At 41.1% G+C, this 18458-nt stretch overlaps 1 protein-coding gene across 1 annotated transcript in view; it reads left to right on the top strand.

Moving 5' to 3' along the window:
• Positions 1-324: 324 nt before the first annotated feature.
• The window catches only part of LOC108800275 (vomeronasal type-2 receptor 26-like), a 19589-nt gene continuing 1455 nt past the window's right edge, over positions 325-18458 (top strand). The window contains exons 1-4 of the mRNA XM_018572248.1: positions 325-458; positions 3153-3444; positions 5489-6097; positions 12560-12683. Coding sequence (XP_018427750.1) covers positions 325-458; positions 3153-3444; positions 5489-6097; positions 12560-12683 — 1159 coding nt within the window. The remainder of the gene's footprint in view (positions 459-3152; positions 3445-5488; positions 6098-12559; positions 12684-18458) is intronic.

Below are 18458 nucleotides of genomic sequence, written 5' to 3' on the forward strand. Positions count from 1 at the left end.
TCTTGGGATGAAGTCCTAGTAGATTCTATTTGTTTTATTTTACCTTTTTTCTTCTCTAAAAGTAACTTTCTCTGACATTAATATCAAGTCTATCAGTAATAAATAGGAGCATCTTGTATTCTCTGCCACATCCTTTATCGGAGTCAGAACCCTCTGTATCTGTCAGGTATGAGGTGTCTGGAAGAAGAGATAGAATTCATTCAAACCTATCAGAGATATTGGCACATTACTTTCAATCTGACAAAACACTTGTTTCTGTTGGCTTTGTGTGTGACACCCTGCGAATGTGACACTCAGAACTCTGTTCACCGATGTGATCTCACAATGAAGAATTATACATTTGAGTACAAATATTCCCAAGAAGGAGACGTCATAATAGGAGGAATATTTGCTGTTCATTCCGGAGTGTCATGGTGGCACTATGTTGGAAGCCAATTCTGCGACTTCATGTGTTCAGCGTAGGTCAATTATAAAGTACGGATCTTAACAGAGTATCTATGAGGCTTGTTGTGTCATTAGAGAGGATTTACAGTACTCAGACCATCTGTTTACCTTGACATGCAAGATTTCAATAAGCACACACACTAGAGTTAATTCATATCTAAACCCAAAAGCAATTTTTTATTTATGTTATCTTACCAGTCCTTAGATGTGGTGGCTGCATTAGGTTTTTTTAGGCTTTTTTTCCCTTTATGTTCACCTGGTGATCTGGCCAGTATTATTGCTATTTTTTAATTTCCTTCAACAGGCCAATCTGTCCAGCAAAAGTGGCAGACAGAGGCTTGAGACAAACCATTGAACGCTGACAGGGATGCTTATAATTGTCAGCTTCTGCTAGCAAACAGTAGAAATATGAACAAACATAAAAATAAGTTACGAAAATGTTTTAAACTTACCTGTGTCTCTGCCATGCGCTCCTGTCCGAAGATCTGAAAAATCTCAGGCAACCGCAAAGGATCATGGTTGCGGCGCATGTGTAGTTTAGATCTAAGGCCGGGAGATGAGGAGAGACAGAAGGTAAGTAAATGGAGGCAGCGTGCACCCGCACAGACTCCGTGGGACAGGAAGTGCCCAGAAGAGAGAGGATCAGAGACCGGCACCACCACTGGAGGGAATACTGAAAACTACAGGAAAGAAGAAGATGATTGGATCAAGAGGCAACATTTAAGGTAAGTCCTTACACTAGCATGGGGGGGGGGGGTATCCTTTAAATGTCGCCTGCATTATTCTATTCAGGCTTTTTTCTATTTTTTTACCTGGTGATCCTGTGAAAAACACTTCCTGTCACAGAGTGGCTATATGCTCTCCCCCATTTTATCTATTGAGGGGGGCATGTTTGCCATCTATGCTGGACTACAAACTTGTCTACCTTTGCTTGTATTCACTAAATGGGTGATTGACAGTTTACATAAGAAATATAGTAAAGTATAGAACAAAGGGAGTGACAAGGACTCATCATGTCCAGTGACATCGGCAGGTATTTTCTGTATTTGCTAAAAATTATATTAACTAAAAACATGTCATTAATGGAGCCTACCCACTGAAGGAGCCGTCTAATGACTTGTAAACTGCAACATTTTTGTTCTTGGGTTTAGTTTTCCTATCAGTTAGCCTGTTACCTACCAATCTGAAAGACCTGATAAGCAGCCCAATTGCTAACTGAAAAAATGCATATGGCAGGCTGACAGATCTTCTGAGAATTGTGGGGCAGTGGCTTAGTGTTGTCACCCTTAAACTGAAAGTGCTGGCAGGATTTTCAGGAAAAGAAAGTTTGCAACAAATTTATTTTTTTTGGTAAATATTTTCTTAACAAAACTGAATTTGGAGACATGGTGTAATATACATTTTAGGCTTACGACTTTAATGTTGAAGGGTCACCATAAAACCATAACATGTTTAACTCTATAAGCATCTGGAGACTGAGATTTCTTGACAAAAGAGAGAAAATCAAAAACAATCATTATTTATTGTGTGTGAAGTCCAGCATGGTAAGGCCAGACAATTTTTGCCCCTCACTTTGTATCATGGTTACAGCGGTCTCACCAGAAAGGAAGTGAACAGAAATACTGACATAAAAGAGTATGAGAAGACGAGTCATTGCCCTTGCTGCAGAATTTCCTTCAATTGGCTGAACTTACACTTTAATGTGATGCAGTTTTGTTACATTGTGCTGCACATCCATATACACATACAGTATGTTCCACTTATCCCAATATATATATTGATGGAGACAAACACATAACATTTCCCAGGTTCAGTGTTTTCGACTGTTTCACTGAACTCATGAAATAAACTCGTGCAAGTATATTGAATATCTTTATTTCTGTTGTGTTTCTTAAGAAAACATCTTAAAGAAGAATTTTAGCCAGAATACAACTTGTCAGTAGGGCTACCCCTGCATTGCAAGCGTTAAGTGCTCATTTTGGTCTAGGGTGTAAAATGATAAAGATATTCTCACCCGATTCTCAATTCAACCTGGCTACTAGATGTGCACCTGCAGCCTCTCTCCCCCTCCCCTCTGTGGTCTAAGGACCTAAGAGTCATGACATCTAATACAACATACTGCATTTGAGGATGTTAAGGGACATTCCACCATAGGAGTTAAGTGAGAGAGGCTGTAAGAACTAGTCTAGCAACCAGGTGGAACCAAGGATTTGGTGAGTGTATATTAAGCCTTGCAGAGCGGGGGAATCCCACTGCAAGGGTCAAGTGTTATTGTCCCCGGAGTTCTTCTTTAATGATTTAACAAGGATTTTTATAAAATTACACATTCATTGAATCACTTGACTCCTTTCCCATGTTCTCCCATGTACTCCTTAGACCTTTTCAAATAAGCCTGTTGTTTTTAATAGCAAAGGCTAAAATTTATAAATACAGGAGAATAAGTCAGAAGAGTGACTCTTCCACTTCTCAGCCCTCTCTCTTCTATACAGCTTAATCTGGGGTTTCAATCAGACAGAGGGAGCCTAATGACAGGCAGCTTCTGCTATGCTCTCTCTTTAGGGAACCGATAATGCTTTGTGAATCCTGTATTATAGGTGTGATTAACCAGACCTAGATTCATATTATTTCAGATAGGGGGAATCTTGCCATCAATTGTTTTATAAGATCTGGAATTTAGATCCTGCAAAACCCATTTTTATTTTTTTTAGAGTTAACTACAGAGAATACAGACATCTCCTGGCTTTTATCTTTGCTATTGATGAGATAAACAGCAGTCCAGATATTCTGCCCAATGTGACTCTGGGATATCATGTGTATGATTCTTGTGGAAATGTGAATAAAGCCACAAAAGATGTTCTGCAGATCTTGTCTGGACATTCCAAGACAGTGCCAAATTATTCCTGCATGGTGCGGGGTACAGTGGCTGGTTTCATCGGAGACCTCAAATCAGATACCACTCTCCAAATGGCTCAGCTTTTACATCTATATGGATACGCCCAGGTAAGATTTTTAGACATTGAGCAGGGAATGTTTTTCGATTGTCTTATCAAAGCTCACATCTCATTACTGGTAACATATTTAGAGGACTTTTGTTAACATTTCAGAAAAAAATTGTGTCCAGAAATTACTGGATCTCTTAGACAACAATGCCAGGTAAATTCATTAATACATTCTATAAAGTCACTGTCACTCAAATTATCTTTAAAAACAATTCTGGTGAAAAATAATCCACTGCTTCCAAGACAAATACTACTCCGAGTATTAATCTCCTGAATCTCATCCCAAAGGTCATTGGTTCCTACTGCTGACCTTCACTCATTACAGGATACAGGAGAGACATATCTGTCACAGGAGGAACCACTAAGCACCCGGGAGAGATTGCCAGTATCGGAAGAAAATTCAGCAGTGGAATACTTAGGGGTCTATTCACTAAGCTGCCGTAGACAGGCAAGTGAATGCCTGACCTAAAGCGAAGTGAGCCGAACGCTGTTCGGCTATTCACTTCAGGCTAGTACGGCTGATTTCAGCCGTATTTCGGCTGAAATTAGCAGTACATCGGGTGGCTACGGGTCGGCCGAACATGCTCAGCATGTTCGGCTGACCCGAAGTGCAGAAGGAGTTCGACTCAGCCGATCCAACATCTGGATCGGCTAAGCCGAACCTCCGACAGGCTACTCGCTGCTGTTCGGTCTATTCTTATAGATGCAGTGAATGAATATCTGAATGCCGTTGAGTGGCATTCGGCTCGGCTGTTCTGCTCGATCCATCTGTGGTACCGAGCAGAACAGAAAAAATGTTTAAAAAGTAGAAAAAATGAATAGTGACAGCTAGCTCCGCCCAACTGTTTTCTATTGGCCGGCAGTTCTGCTGTCATCCAAAAAAAAGAAAAGAACTCTCCCAGGCACTCCGGGATTCTCCTGCTCCCGACCGCCAAGGAGAGAAACACTGTTTTTTTTCTTTATTCTGACACGGAGCCGTGTCAGAATAGAAAAAATACATTTTTGGACATAGGAATGCATTGCTAGATTCCTATTGGCTATTTCAATTTGCAATAGCGAATAGCAAACTAGCTATTGTACCCGGGTGCAATGCTAGTTTGCTATTGGTTATTGCAAATTGAAATAGCCAATAGGAATCTAGCAATGCATTCCTATGGCCAAAAATTGTATTTTATTTTTTCTTTTCTGACACGACTCCGTGTCAGAATAAAAAAGAAAAAGCAGTGTTTTTCTCCTTGGCGGCTGGAGCGGGAGACTCCCGGAGTGCCCGGTAGAGTTAGGCTGCCTGGAGATCAGTGTCCCTGATTAGCTGGTAACCAGGGACGCTGATCTCTCTACAAGTGGCCGGAGCCAGCCGTAAGATCACTGCTGGCTCCGCTTAGCTGTCAGAAGCAGGCTGTCGGTCGGCCTGCCAATGGCCAGCCGCTCGGCCAGCTTTGGCTTTCAGCGTGGCTCAGCTGAGCCGAGGCATATGCATTCGGCTCGACTGAGCCGTTCGGCCATGTTCAGGAGCTGTACGGGCTATAGTGAATAGCCTGTACAGCAGCCCTTCACTTCTACCGGCCGTTGCTATGGCTAGATCCTTCGGCTGCTTCGTAAATAGACCCCTTAGTGTTCTAGTGTTTTTCAGTAGAGTGGGCATTGGGGGGGTAATATTCCTCTGTTTCTTTAGAGGTATGGCATTTTTTAAAGGCAATACAAGTGGGAAACTTCACTTAATGCTTCTAAAGGAGGTAAATAGAAGAACTGTTGTAGACTTTGTTGGTTATTCTGTATGTACGTGCAGCAACTGACAATACAGCCACACATTTTTTGCTTTTGTTTTGGGTAGAGTATAGAATGGTTAGAACCCTGAATGTTTTTTTCTATTGTTCATGGCTCCTTCCTGTTTGGTGAAACTGTTGTTAAGAGAATATGAAGCTAAGATAAATCTCTGTAACAGAACCCCAGAGAGCAGAAGTTCTAAACTTCCCTCACACAAACCAAAACCAGAAAAAAGTTTTACATACACTTTAATGTAACAACCATTTCTTCTTTCTTTCTAGATTAGTTATGGAGCTAGAGATGCTTTAATAAGTGACAGAAATATGTTTCCAAACCTTTTCCGGACAGTTCCAGATAATGAGATGCAATATGTGGCCATAGTGAAGTTACTGAAAAGGTTGAAGTGGAACTGGGTTGGAATCATTACATCTGATGATGAATATGGAGAGAGGGAGATCCGACAACTCAGCGAACAGTTAACTAATCATGGAATTTGTATTGAATTTAAGATCATGGTATCTGTTAAGAATTATAGGAAAATCCCTCTAGATCTTCAGACATCAACTACTGAAGTTCTTATTATTTGTGGCTCAATTAGCAGAACCTATTATACGTTTCTGTTGTGTAACGTTCCTTATCACAGGGATAAAACATTTATCATTCCTGATTCTTGGTCAATGGATGACGATTTTTTTTTTATCAGTAACTGCAGTTTGGTGTTTTCAAGTCCTGATCCCTCTATAGCAAGAATGGAGGAATATTTTGATAGCATTACCCCCTCAAGCCGCCCAGATGACCCAATGCAGGAGGATATTCTCATAACTCAATGCCGCTGCTTTTCAAAAAATCCAGAGAAGAACTTTATGATTCCATTCACATTTTACTATCCTGTTCGTAACTGCACTTTGGAGAGTATTAATTATCATTTATATTGTCCTGATGATAAAACTCCTTATAGAGTGTTTCTTGCAGTGAACTTATTGGCTCAAGCTTTAAATGACATGTATCTCTCTTTACAAATTAAAGAAAGTGAAACTGAGATGAGGTTACCTAGCCTTGTGCATAAGGTAATTGAATTCAACTTTATATGCACTATCCCTCTGCCCATTCAAAGCAAATTGTCTGTGTGAAGGGGCCTTCCAACCCTGATAAACTTAACTTGGCAGCAATCCATTACATGTGGCTCCTTTCCTTTTATTTAAACACTAAAACATAAAGCAAAAGGTTTTCTTTAATTTTTGGCGCTAATACCTGCCAGTTAAACGATCCACTTGCTGTTGCATACTCAAAGTTATCAACAGTTTATCACAGTTTTTCACACAGACTTGAGGGGCTGCTCATCCAAGGTGCTGGGGCTTCCACCACGAACATAGAAAACAAAAGGGAACAGAGCGCCACCTCCGTGTGTAAAATCGTTTATTAGGATAAATAAAACAAGGGATAAACGTACTCACAAGCAAACGTTTTCATCAGACTTTAACAACAAATAAGAGGCCACACTGTCTGTTAACCCAACATGGTATCGCCCCGACTATGTAACACGGTAGCCTCCGGTCACATCACCATCCACTAGCCGCAGTCAGCCAAGATTGACATGTTTCGCCATAGGTGGGTGCAGCTAGTTTGCTATTGCAAATTAAAATAGCCTATAAGAATCTAGCAAGGCATTCCTATGGTGAAATTAATTTTGTTTTTATTCTGACAGGGCTCCGTGTCAGAATAAAAAAGAAAAAGAAAAAACAGTGTTTCTCTCCTGGTCGGCTGGAAGCGGGAGACTCCCGGAGCGCCCGGGAGAGTTAGGCTGTCCGGAGATCAGTGTCCCTGGTTAGCTGGTAACCATAGTGACGCTGATCTCTCTGCAAGTGGCCGGAGCCAGCCGTAAGATCACGGCTGACTCTGCCCAGCTGCCGGAAGCAGGCTGTCGACCGGCCAATTGCCAGCCGCTCGGCCAGCTTTGGCTTTTGCCTCGGCTCAGCCGAGCTGAAGCATATGCCTTCGGCTCGACTAAGCTGCCCGTCCGACTTTGGGAGCTGTACGGGCTATAGTGAATAGCCGGTACAGCAGCCCCTCGGTTCTACTAAACCGAAGGGGTCCTGGGGCCGAAGCTAGCCGAAGGATCGGCCGAAGCTACGGCTAGATCCTTCAGCTGCTTCATGAATAGACGCCTTAGGTACTTCCAATACTCTTCCTCCTACTCAACTCTGAAGGTGGAAGATGCTAGCACATGCCACTCTGTTGTTCTTAGCCTATTATGTTCATGAAATCCTTTTATTTTGCTTTTCTGTATTACTAGCCAAATAGATATCAGTTCTTAAGAAAATAGGAGGGACCACAAAAAGCATAATAGTGTTTAAGTCTAGGGATATGATATACATTTATTGCACAATGTATAAATTGCAACAAACTAAAAAAATAGGAAGACTCATTGACCGAGATATATAAAATCCATCTTTGCAATTGTCAATCAAATCAAGCAATTGTCAATTAATTAAGATGTCTGTTACATCTTAATTAAGAAATAAGGATCCAATTTCTGAAGGGAGAGAGCCTGTGAGGGGGCCCCAATGGAGAGTTCCAGTGTTAAATAAAGGGAAATAAAGCAACTTTTTCATGAAGGTCTCCTAGAACAGAGAAAAATAAAATATAATTAAAGGCATGAGAAATACAGAAAGCCCAAGCATCCAAGAACAGGCCCCACACCCTGAACCACTGAGGCACCCAGGAGGGGAACAAAAAAATAAAATAAAGGGGGGAGGGGGGGGGGGCATCAGGGTCCACCCCGAGACATGACTTGTGTGTATTTGTCTGTATATTTGAAATAAACCCAGGGGCTCCAGATCGAGTTATATTTCGCTTCCTGATTTTTCAAAGAGGCAGTAAGATCCTCCATAGTGAAATGTCATTAACTCTCGATATCCACATCTGGATCGTAGGGGGTTGGGGACTTTACCACAGTAGGGGTAACCTGGCCCTAGCCGTATTAACCAAGTTTATTGTGGGGGAAGATTTATTTTTCTTTAGGAATTTATCAGTCATTTGTAGGAGGCACACCTCCAGTATCAATTGTTTTAAAAACCTTAAAACCTCCATCATGATGTATTTTGTCAACAGACTTCATCAGTGGCCCGTAATGAAGTCTTTTGATGCGTTTATGATTTCACAAACGGATACAAGTCCCCCCAGTAGTCATACATTTCATGGATTGGTGCCCTTGAGCCTTGAAACCCCAAGAAAGCACATTTTTGTTAGTTCTGGGGTGTTGCCGATGCAGGCTTGCTGATTGGCTGCACAGACACTGAACACTACATTTTGGAAGGAAGGAGAACACAAGCTTTTGTCCAGAAAAAAACTGTTATTTTTAGGGTCCCAGGCATGGGATTGGGATAGTGAAGTATTTCCATTGGATTTGGCAGACTATCAAGCAAACCTATTACCTTGTGTAATAATAAATTTGGAGGCATTATGAAATGGTTGTCAGATCTGTAGGTATGTTTTATATGCAAGTGTACTACTTTTATAGTTTTCTTGATTTATTGGTTGTATTTTCTAAGGTATTCCGCTATGTACACTCAGTACATTACATAGATCCCCATAACAAGGACATATATTTTAAAGAAAAGGGAGATCTGCCCAGCCCGCTGGAAATTGTAAATTGGATAACACAAGTTGAAAACAAAAATGTCACACATTGGAGACTCGTGGGCCACTTTGATGGATCTCTTCCAGAAAATCAACAACTTACTCTCACACCACAGCTGATATCATGGAAACGTGACCAGGTGACAGAAATCAAATTAAAAAATACATAGGCTGCCATTGGTGACTCGTGCTCTTTATTAAATCTGCAGGTCAATGGCTGGCATGTTCATCCAAGGATCTAATGCTTCCAGAATAATTGGCATACAAAATTTGTAGATCAGGAGTTCTGATATTCCTCTGACTTCACAACTTAAATATTTTTTTGGGGTTAGTTATCAGGAAAGTGTTGAGGTAAAAGACAAAAAAGTAGCTAACACTTTCAGAAGGGGATCAGCAGTGGAAGCCTACATACTTCTCCTGCTACAGATTTCACTATTTTTAGAACATATTACTTATGTGCAATGCATCATTATGTGTATAAATATAAAAATGTGTCTTGGAATCCAGCAGAGAGGTGATGACTCTAAACCATAAGATCAGTAGGGACAAAAAAATGACACCTTCTTTGGGGTATTTTCAAATTATAAACAAGCAAACAGTGGGATATTATATATTTATATATAATTTTTCTCCCACATCACAAGGTTAAATATTTCCTCCAGTTGTTTATTTAAATAGTCCCTTTAAGTTCATACTTACTGCTGCTATCATGCTGTGACAAAATCATCCATTATTGCCAAAAACAAAATTGTGCATTTATACAGACAGATGTACTCCAAAAACTTGCTTTTATAACTGATGCACACAAACTAAGTGCTTACTTCACATCCATATCATTCAATAAGCCATTGGATAATATAATCATACGAATATCCTTGGGTTCTGGTAATGCACACAATGTGGTCCTCACCTTCCTAACTTTACACCTCCTGCTTTGCTCACAATAAAAACATATCTATTAAGGTTTGGATGTTGTATTCCCAACTCTCCAGCTATTATCATTCTATGCACTCTGTGTCAGACCTACATAAGGACCTCTGGCCCTTTGAGACATTCTCTGCATCTGCATCCCCGTCATCTCATGTAATTTCCTTGCTATATGGTCTTTCTCTCTCACCAGTCTTCTGAGCTGCTCTCATACACTCAAAAATGGTTGTGATAATTGGAGTCCACCATAGGTCCTGCAGATTGGCAGATTATATTTTTGTTTACACATAAATTAGCTATGTCATGTAAAACTCAGGAAGGAAACCTTAAGTTTTCTCCAGGTCGTATTTGACCCCTGTAAAACTCCATCATATTTTCCCTTCAATTTCTGAGTCCTGTTGGAGATGTCAGCAGGCGGTTGACACTTATCTACATGTTTGGTGGGCCTGTCTTCAACTTTGTTAATTTTGGACATAGGGTTTAGCTTTATATAATAAGTCATTTGCAACAGAGATTCAGAATACTACTAAGCTTACAATACTTACCCTTCCTTCCAATTCCCTCCCGAAGGCCATGAGCTATATTTTCCATTTGTTCTGTTTTTTGCTCACCAGGCAATTGTGAGATGCTTGAAATTCACTCTCCCCCTGTAGCTTTTTGACTGGCTTGATATTTTAGAGGATATTATACATATTGAGTAATTAGTTGCTATTGATAATGATAATTTAGATGGATTTAACCATTTTGCAACTATCATAAAAAGATCCACAATTTTTAACTCCTGATTCATTTGGACCCAGGATAGAGTATTCACAAATCTAAAATCACACTTTTTAAAGCAAAGTTTGATCATAATTGCCCCTCCAAGCAATCACATGTGTGAAAACCTTTCACCTTTCCTTTTTGGGGGACTTATTGTGACCTGTAGCAAAATGGACTGCCACAGGACTTTTCTCATTACCTGAGGTAATGTATTTTATATGAAGAAGGCATGGAGGACACAATGACTATCAAATTACCTTAGTCATCACTTTTTAACTTTTTTATCATTTCTACATCTAAGACATTGGATCTTGTAACCAGTTGTATGTATGATAAATTATTATTCTTTTTTTTTAAATAGCAGTTCTCACTCATTCCCCCTCCATTCCATTAGAACATAATTATATAGTTGTTGATGTTGAATAAAGACACAGGTCCATCACGTTTAGCCTGTGTGTGGATGTATGTGTCTATGTTACTAAGAGTAACTTTACCCCCTATATTGTGATTTCTGAGGAAAGCATCTAAAAGGTTCTTGAATGAGTCAACATTCTTTGCTGAAACCACGGCCTAGGAAAGGGAGTTCCACAATTTTACTTCTCTTACAGTATAAAAATCCCCTTCGTAGTTTGATTAAGCCATTTTTCTTCCATTTTCAGGTGGTGGGCTCTTGTCTTCATAAGTAAACTAACAGTAAACAGTCTATTGCTGACTCTGCTATGACCATTAAACAATTTGAACATTACAATTATGTCCCCTCTTAATCTTCTCTTTTTTAGATTGAACAAGTTAATTATTTGCCATCATTCCTCATAGCTTTGCCTTTCTAACTTCTCTATTAGTTTTGTTGCCCTTCTCTGGACACTCTCCAGCTCAAGGACATCCTTTATATGAATCAATTACCAAAATACCCAAACAGAGCTAAGTGAACAAAGCTTATTGGCTTATTGACCATTAGGTCTGTTCGGCCGATAATTTTCTGACATGCTTGAAGGATGCCGGTCAGAAGAAAATTTCAGTTGGTTCATTAAAAACATCAGATGGGGGAATTTATCAAAATTGGAGCAGACAAAATCTGGAGCAGATTTGCAATGCAACCAATCAACTTCTCTGTCTCATTTTCAAATCTTACCTGAGCAAACTGAAGATAGATGCTGATTGGCTGCCATGAGCAACTGCTCCAGATTCTGTCTGCTACAGTTTTGATAAATTCCCCCATGTGCCTGTATCCGAATAAAGGCAAAAACAAACATTTACCAACACACTCACCAGCCATCCAAAAACCAAGCAAACCACATTTAACTGTCTAACTGTAGAGTTAAAAACAGAGGTTTTAATTGTTTCACTTTTGCAAAATGTGTGTGCTTCACTGCCTCTTCAAGACCCCTCAGTGTAGTGCGGTCATAGCTCTAATCTATGAGAGCCTCCATCTTGGAGTATATATTGCATAGGATGAATTGGGTGCAGGTTTGCCAGGAGGTCTCTTCAAAATCTTAGTCATCATGCAAAATTAAACATCTCCTCTTCTCCTATCATCAGAAATCATAACATCTAATGATGTGCAAGAAAAAAAAACCAGGATTACTTCATGATGGATGAAGTTAATTCTCTCTGCGCAAAGTGAATGCTCACTTAACCTAGGGAATGATGATCAGTGCTAATTTCAAACATCAAATCATGTGTGAACAAAAATACTGTTTTCTGTATTTGTTTTCATGTGAATAAGTATTCTTTCCCAAATTAATTTTCACCACATTTGCTTAGCAAATTTTGATTTGCTCATTGTAAGATAAATATTTTTTTTCTTTGCAACCATTTTTAATATGTTGTGATTATGATTAGCAGTTTATTGTTATTATCTTTTTAGTTGGTTTATTTTTTGGTCTAAAGATGTAATTTAAAAATGATGCAATATTTACCTATGTTGAATAACATTAATTCCTTGACGTTGTCCTTTTTCATTTGACCTTATTCATGGTTTACTAAATGGTATTTGTAACAATTTATCTTCTTTTGTATCTTAGGCCCCAAGAGGTCGATGTTCTGCAGAATGTCTTCCAGGGTTTAGAAAAGCTCTAAGGGAAGGGTATCACGTATGTTGTTATGACTGTTTCCCATGTTCAGAGGGAGAAATATCAATCCATTCTGGTAATCTTTATGTTCTTTTATAACGTAAAAAGAATGTATTTTAGTTTTAAATATTTAACATTTTCCAGCGTGACCAGTGATTACTTTAAAACAAAGGGGTCTATTTACTAAGCTGCCGTAGGCAGCCGAGTGAATGACCGACCTAAAGCGAAGTGAGCTGAAGTGAACGCTGAAACGAAGTGAGCTGAAATCAGCCGTACATCGGGTGGCTTTGCGTGGATTTGGTTCGGCCGAACATGCCCAGCATGTTCGGCCGACCCGAAGTGCAGAAGGAGTTCGACTCAGCCGATCCAACATCTGGATTGGCTAAGCCGAACCTTTGACAGGCTACTTGCTGCTGTTCGGCCTATTCTTATAGATGCCGAACAGCAGTGAGTGAATATCTGAATGCCGCTGAGTGGCATTCGGCTCGGCTGTTCTGCTCGGTCTCTCTGTGGGGCTGAGCAGAATAGAAAGATAGTTTCAAAAAGTAGAAAAATAAAAATAGAAAACGATTGTGCGGAGCTAGCAATAACAGCTAGCTCCGCCCAACATTTTTCTATTGGCCGGCGGTTCTGCTGCCGTCAAAAAAAATTGGCCATAGGAATGCATTGCTAGATTCCTATTGGGACCTGACGGAGAACTGCCGCAGAGGGCGGGTACAATGCTAGTTTGCTATTGGCTATTGCAAATTGAAATACCCAATAGGAATTTAGCAATGCATTCCTATGGCCAAAAATGTATTGTTTCTTTCATTGGTAGTGTAGTGTTTCTTTCATTGGCGGCCGGGAGCGGGAGACTCCCGGAGCGCCCGGGAGAGTTAGGCTCTCTGGAGATCAGTGTCCATGGTTAGCTGGTAACTAGGGACGCTGATCTCTCTGCAAGTGGCTCCACCCAGCTGTCAGAAGCAGGCTGTCGGCCGGCCAGTGGCCGTCCGCTCAGCCAGCTTTGGCTTTCAGTGCGCCTCAACCGAGCCGAGGCATATGCCTTCGGCTCGACTGAGCCACTCAGCCAAGTTCGGGAGCTGTATGGGCTATAGTCAATAGCCCGTACAGCAGCCCTTCGGTTCTACTGAACCGAAGGGGTCCTGGGGTCGAAGCTAGCCGAAGGATCAGCCAAAGCTACGGCTAGATCCTTCGGCTGCTTCGTGAATAGACCCCAAAGTGTTGCTAAAGATATAAAGTACTAATTTTATTCTGCAGCTTTCCCCTGTTTTATTGACACCAATATAATGTTTATGGTACAAAGCATGGAGAAGTTAATTAACAAATTAAATTATTGCATTTAAAATGGTTTATTTTTGATGCTCACATCAAAATAATGGGCATATTTATAATACAGTAAATATGACATTTACCAAACACTTACAGATGGTTATTCATTCTCCATATTTTAAAACACATGATCTATAATAATTACTTGCAATTAATGTTTTGTGGATGTCAAAATTAATAAATATTCCGCAAATGGCAAGTCCCAGCAGCTGCACGTGTGTTCATGGGCTAAGCATGAATGGACTGTAGAACATGTTAGGTACATCCTAAATCAGTAAACACTTAAAACTGACGGCAAAACAAACCCAAGCCTGAGTTTCTCAGTTATGTGTTTGGCTATCACAATGCTCACATGATCTGGCACTTGTCCTACCAGCTTCTAATTTCACTCTGTGACTGGGATCAGTCAGTGACATCTTGGTTACCATGCTGTAGGTGCATGATTGAGCATGTTCCTGACAGTGAACAGTGACACATATATGTGACAGCAGGGCATTTGCATATAGTGGGAAGGGATTAAAGAGACCTTAGCATGTCATGTAGGCCTGTTCCCTTCACAATAAGAGGTAGTATATGCACATCTCTAGTGGCCCATGACTCATACCTCCATCTGTTCCAGCACCGCAGCCCCGATCAGTTTCCTAGGCATTGGCCACTTTCAGGAAAGTTGGATGAATTTCTCCCCCCTGCATGCTGGTACCTCTCTTTAACTTTGATGTGACTGGGGATTCCTGTAAATTATAGGGGTTGGAGGATGAAACCATAGTGTGTGGTGAAAGACATGCCCGCCACCATCTTGGAGGTGGAGCATATGATGTCACATGACAGTGACGTCATATGCTGAAGGAGTGGCAGCCACTGGTGCATGGGGTATATTTTGGTATACACCAAGATGGTAGCACCCACACATAACGGCGCCGCTATCTTGGTGTATACCAAGATACAATCCAAAATTGTGGTGCACATGTGCAGAAGGCGCTGGCAGCCAATATGGCCATGGCTCGTTCTGCAGATTATTGTGCGATTTTGCATTCGGAGGCTTGTTGCCTACGAATCTAAAACAGCATAAAAATGTGTTTACTTTGACAAAACAAATGAAAATATTTTTAGTTTTTATTTGTTTAATCCGTAACAATATTTTTGCCATGAACATGTTTAGAGGGAGGGTAGGTATAAATGGTCACTGGAGAAGTGAGTATCCTACATCCTTTCTTGCAGAGAATTGGCATTTTTATTTGCATATAGACTGAACTTGTTAATATTATGTAGTCTTCTATGCAGCCATTTGGGGGAGCTCTAGTAGCCTTTTAACTTGAAGCATTGTAACACTCTAAGCTGTGCTTAATGAAGATTGTATAATGCAGTGCTCACAGCAGTGATTCATCTCTGATCACATGGTTTCATCAAAGGTTTTACATAAAGACATTTCCGTTTGCTGTTTAGCCTCTTCAACAAACCCATAGTGCTCCTGGAAATCCTTTGCATAGTATTCAATGTTTATTTCAAAACACAAATTCTTTCTAAAAAAGAAAACTGAAGTTAAACCACTGTTAAAAAGTAACACAACCACAATATCAATATAAAATCTTTACTTCAGAAATTATTTAATGCAGGTTATGCCTAAGATACTTCAGATGAAAGCCAGATGGTCCCATTCTGGTGGATGAGGTCTCTCCCTGATATATTTATACATTTGTAGCATTTTATGTTTTCCTGGTAAAAAAAAATGGGGAAAATAGATGCTATATTGTATTTTACTGTAACTAGGTCCTGAACACACACACACACACACACACACACACACACACACTAGCAACATGGACCTGTGCTTTTTCATCCTCATGAATGATATAACTATGTAAATCTGCAATATTTTTGACTTGATGATTATCGGTGTTCTGCATTTTCCATGAACGACACACCTCTGGTGGCAGCAGACAGCTGCTGTCAATTGCCAAGTAGGATAAGTAACACTAAGTGTGATGAGTGACAAAGCTTTCTGAATTTCAAAAGGCCCTTTGAAGGTTTATGACTGTACAACAGGTAGATACCCTAGGATAGTGAAGCTGGTCCTAGGCAGTGGCGTCACAAGGGGATGCGGGGGTGCGGCCCGCACCCAAGTGACACCATTGGAGGGGTGACACCAAAATGACTCACACTCATTTTGGTGTCACCCCCCTCTTAAAAGTCGGGCGCTCGGTCATGGACCGAACGCCCGACAGTATCAGGAGAGAGGAGGGGACCCGGCGACATACCTTATCCCGCCGGGTGACTGTCCCCTCCTCTCTCTGCCGGCGTCCATCACCAAGATGGCCGCCGGCAGGTATCAGAATACTGCCGCGCATGCGCAGTGACGTCTCGGCGGGGTGACACTCGGTTACCGCTCTGGGTGTCACCCAGCCTCGGGACGCCCCTGGTCCTAGGGTAAGCAGACAGGAAAGAAAAAGTCAAAAACATGTCATCTGTGGCAGCTTACCAATCCTTAGATGTGGTGGCCGCATTTGTTTTCTTTTCAGCCTTTTTTCTTTTCTTTTTACTTGGTGAAACCATCCAGTAAGTCTGTTATTTTTCAATATTCTTTAACATGCCAAGCGGTCCAGCAATAGCAGCAGCTAGATGGAGGAAAAAAATATTTAACATTGACAAAGGGGCTTGCAATGGTCGGCTTTTATTCATTTATGTAAAACTTTGATCTCAAGGTGAAAATAAAACTGTTGCTGTAACTGTCTTTTTTTATTTTGGTAGAAGTTCAATAATTAAATATTATTGGTCAGGTCTATCTAAATCTGCTAGCTTATCAAACTCCACCCTCCTCACACGGTGACAATGCTGATGTTCATTGGTGGCTTTGTTGCTCCTTCAAAGATGTGAGCCATACAAAGACAGGAAGTGTGTTACTGGCCAGATCACCAGGTGAAAATAAAGGAAAACATCTAAAGAAAACTAATGCAGACAACTACAATTAAGGTTTAGTAAGATGCAATACATTACATTTTTGTTTTGAGGGTTGTTTTTGACCTTACACACCCCTTTAGAGTTCTTACAAGACCATAAAGAGCTTAGAAAGTATACAAGGAAGAGATGGCCAGGCAGATAGATTTTGCGGCAGAAGATTGACAATGGCTGTTTTACAGAGTTATTCACAAAAGGGTGAAGAGTTTGGAGAAGGAAGGAGAAGTGAACAATCTAGGACAAAATAGCTTACCTGGAAAGTGAGCTAAATTGGATAATTTCTCCAAATCAGATATTCTGGCCTAGATTGTTCACTTCTCCTGCCTTTCCCAAACTCTTCACGCTTTTGTGAATAGACCTGTTAGTGTTATCTCAGTAAGACAAGTCTTTACCCCTTTGTGAATGCAATATGACCTAATAGGGTTGATATACTAGAGACAAATGGACTGTTCACTTTGCCAGAAAATGTTACCTTTGCTTCGTAAACGCAAAGTGAACAGCCTGTTTGACTTTAGTGAATCGGCTCCAATAAGATTCTTTACAAAGTGTGCCTTGCTGTAGCAATATTTATTTACCTTCCTGCTTAAAACTAGGAATGCACATATGTTTCTGTTTCCGAGTTTTCATACCCACTGTCAATTGGAGAGCTGAGTCATACAGGTAATGTCAAGTTAACTGACACATACCAACAGTGGCGGACCTAATAACCAAAGGGCCCTAGTGCAAGATTTTATCTTGGGCCCCCCTCCCAAGATAGGGGGGGGGCACAGGAGCGGACCACACTGCCCCCCCCCCCAGTGGTCTCTAATGTTGCAGTAGCGTGCTGGACTTACCTGAGACCCTGCAGAGCACACCATAGATCCTGTATAGCCCACCTGAGACTCTCTATTGTGGGCTCTGCAGGGTCCCAGGTGGGCTGGTCTGGTCGTCGGGATCCCTTTCCCTGTACCTCCTCCCAACTCTTCTTACCTGCTGCTGCTGGGGCTCGGCCTCCTCCACCCCCTCTCCTGTCACCTCTGCCATGTCGCCCCAGTACAGTTGATGGGTACCTCACATGGGTGGTCACACGTTTTAATCCCGCCCAGTTTTTCGGCGGTGGAATGTGTGACCGCCAATAGGTGAAGCATTCCAGCGCTTTACCAGCTGTTCCAGGGCAGATAGGCATCACAATTGGTATGTGCAGGAGAACCGATCTGCCCTGAAACAGCTGAAATGTCACTTCTGCAATCTCACATTCCACCGCACTCACAAAGTTGGATAGAAGTGACATTCCAGGACCGATCAGCTGTTTCAGGGCAGATTCTCCTGCACATGCGATTTGCGATGTCGATCAGCCCTGGAACAGCGGAGAAAGCGTTGATATGCTTCACCTATTCCACCGCCAAAAAACTGGGCGAGATTACGTGAACCGGTCACCGGTCACACATTGTAACGTGGTCTCAAATTTTGATAGAACAGAGGCCTGTCTGTAATCATTTAATCAGAGAAATAGATTATAATATGGAACATTACAGTGTAATACTTCCCATTATAATCCACTTGTCTAATTACATGAAATAGCAGTACACAA

This window comes from Nanorana parkeri, unplaced genomic scaffold, assembly GCF_000935625.1.
Source record: "Nanorana parkeri isolate BGI_ZX_2015 unplaced genomic scaffold, ASM93562v1 scaffold1976, whole genome shotgun sequence".
Taxonomy (NCBI): Eukaryota; Metazoa; Chordata; class Amphibia; order Anura; family Dicroglossidae; genus Nanorana; species Nanorana parkeri.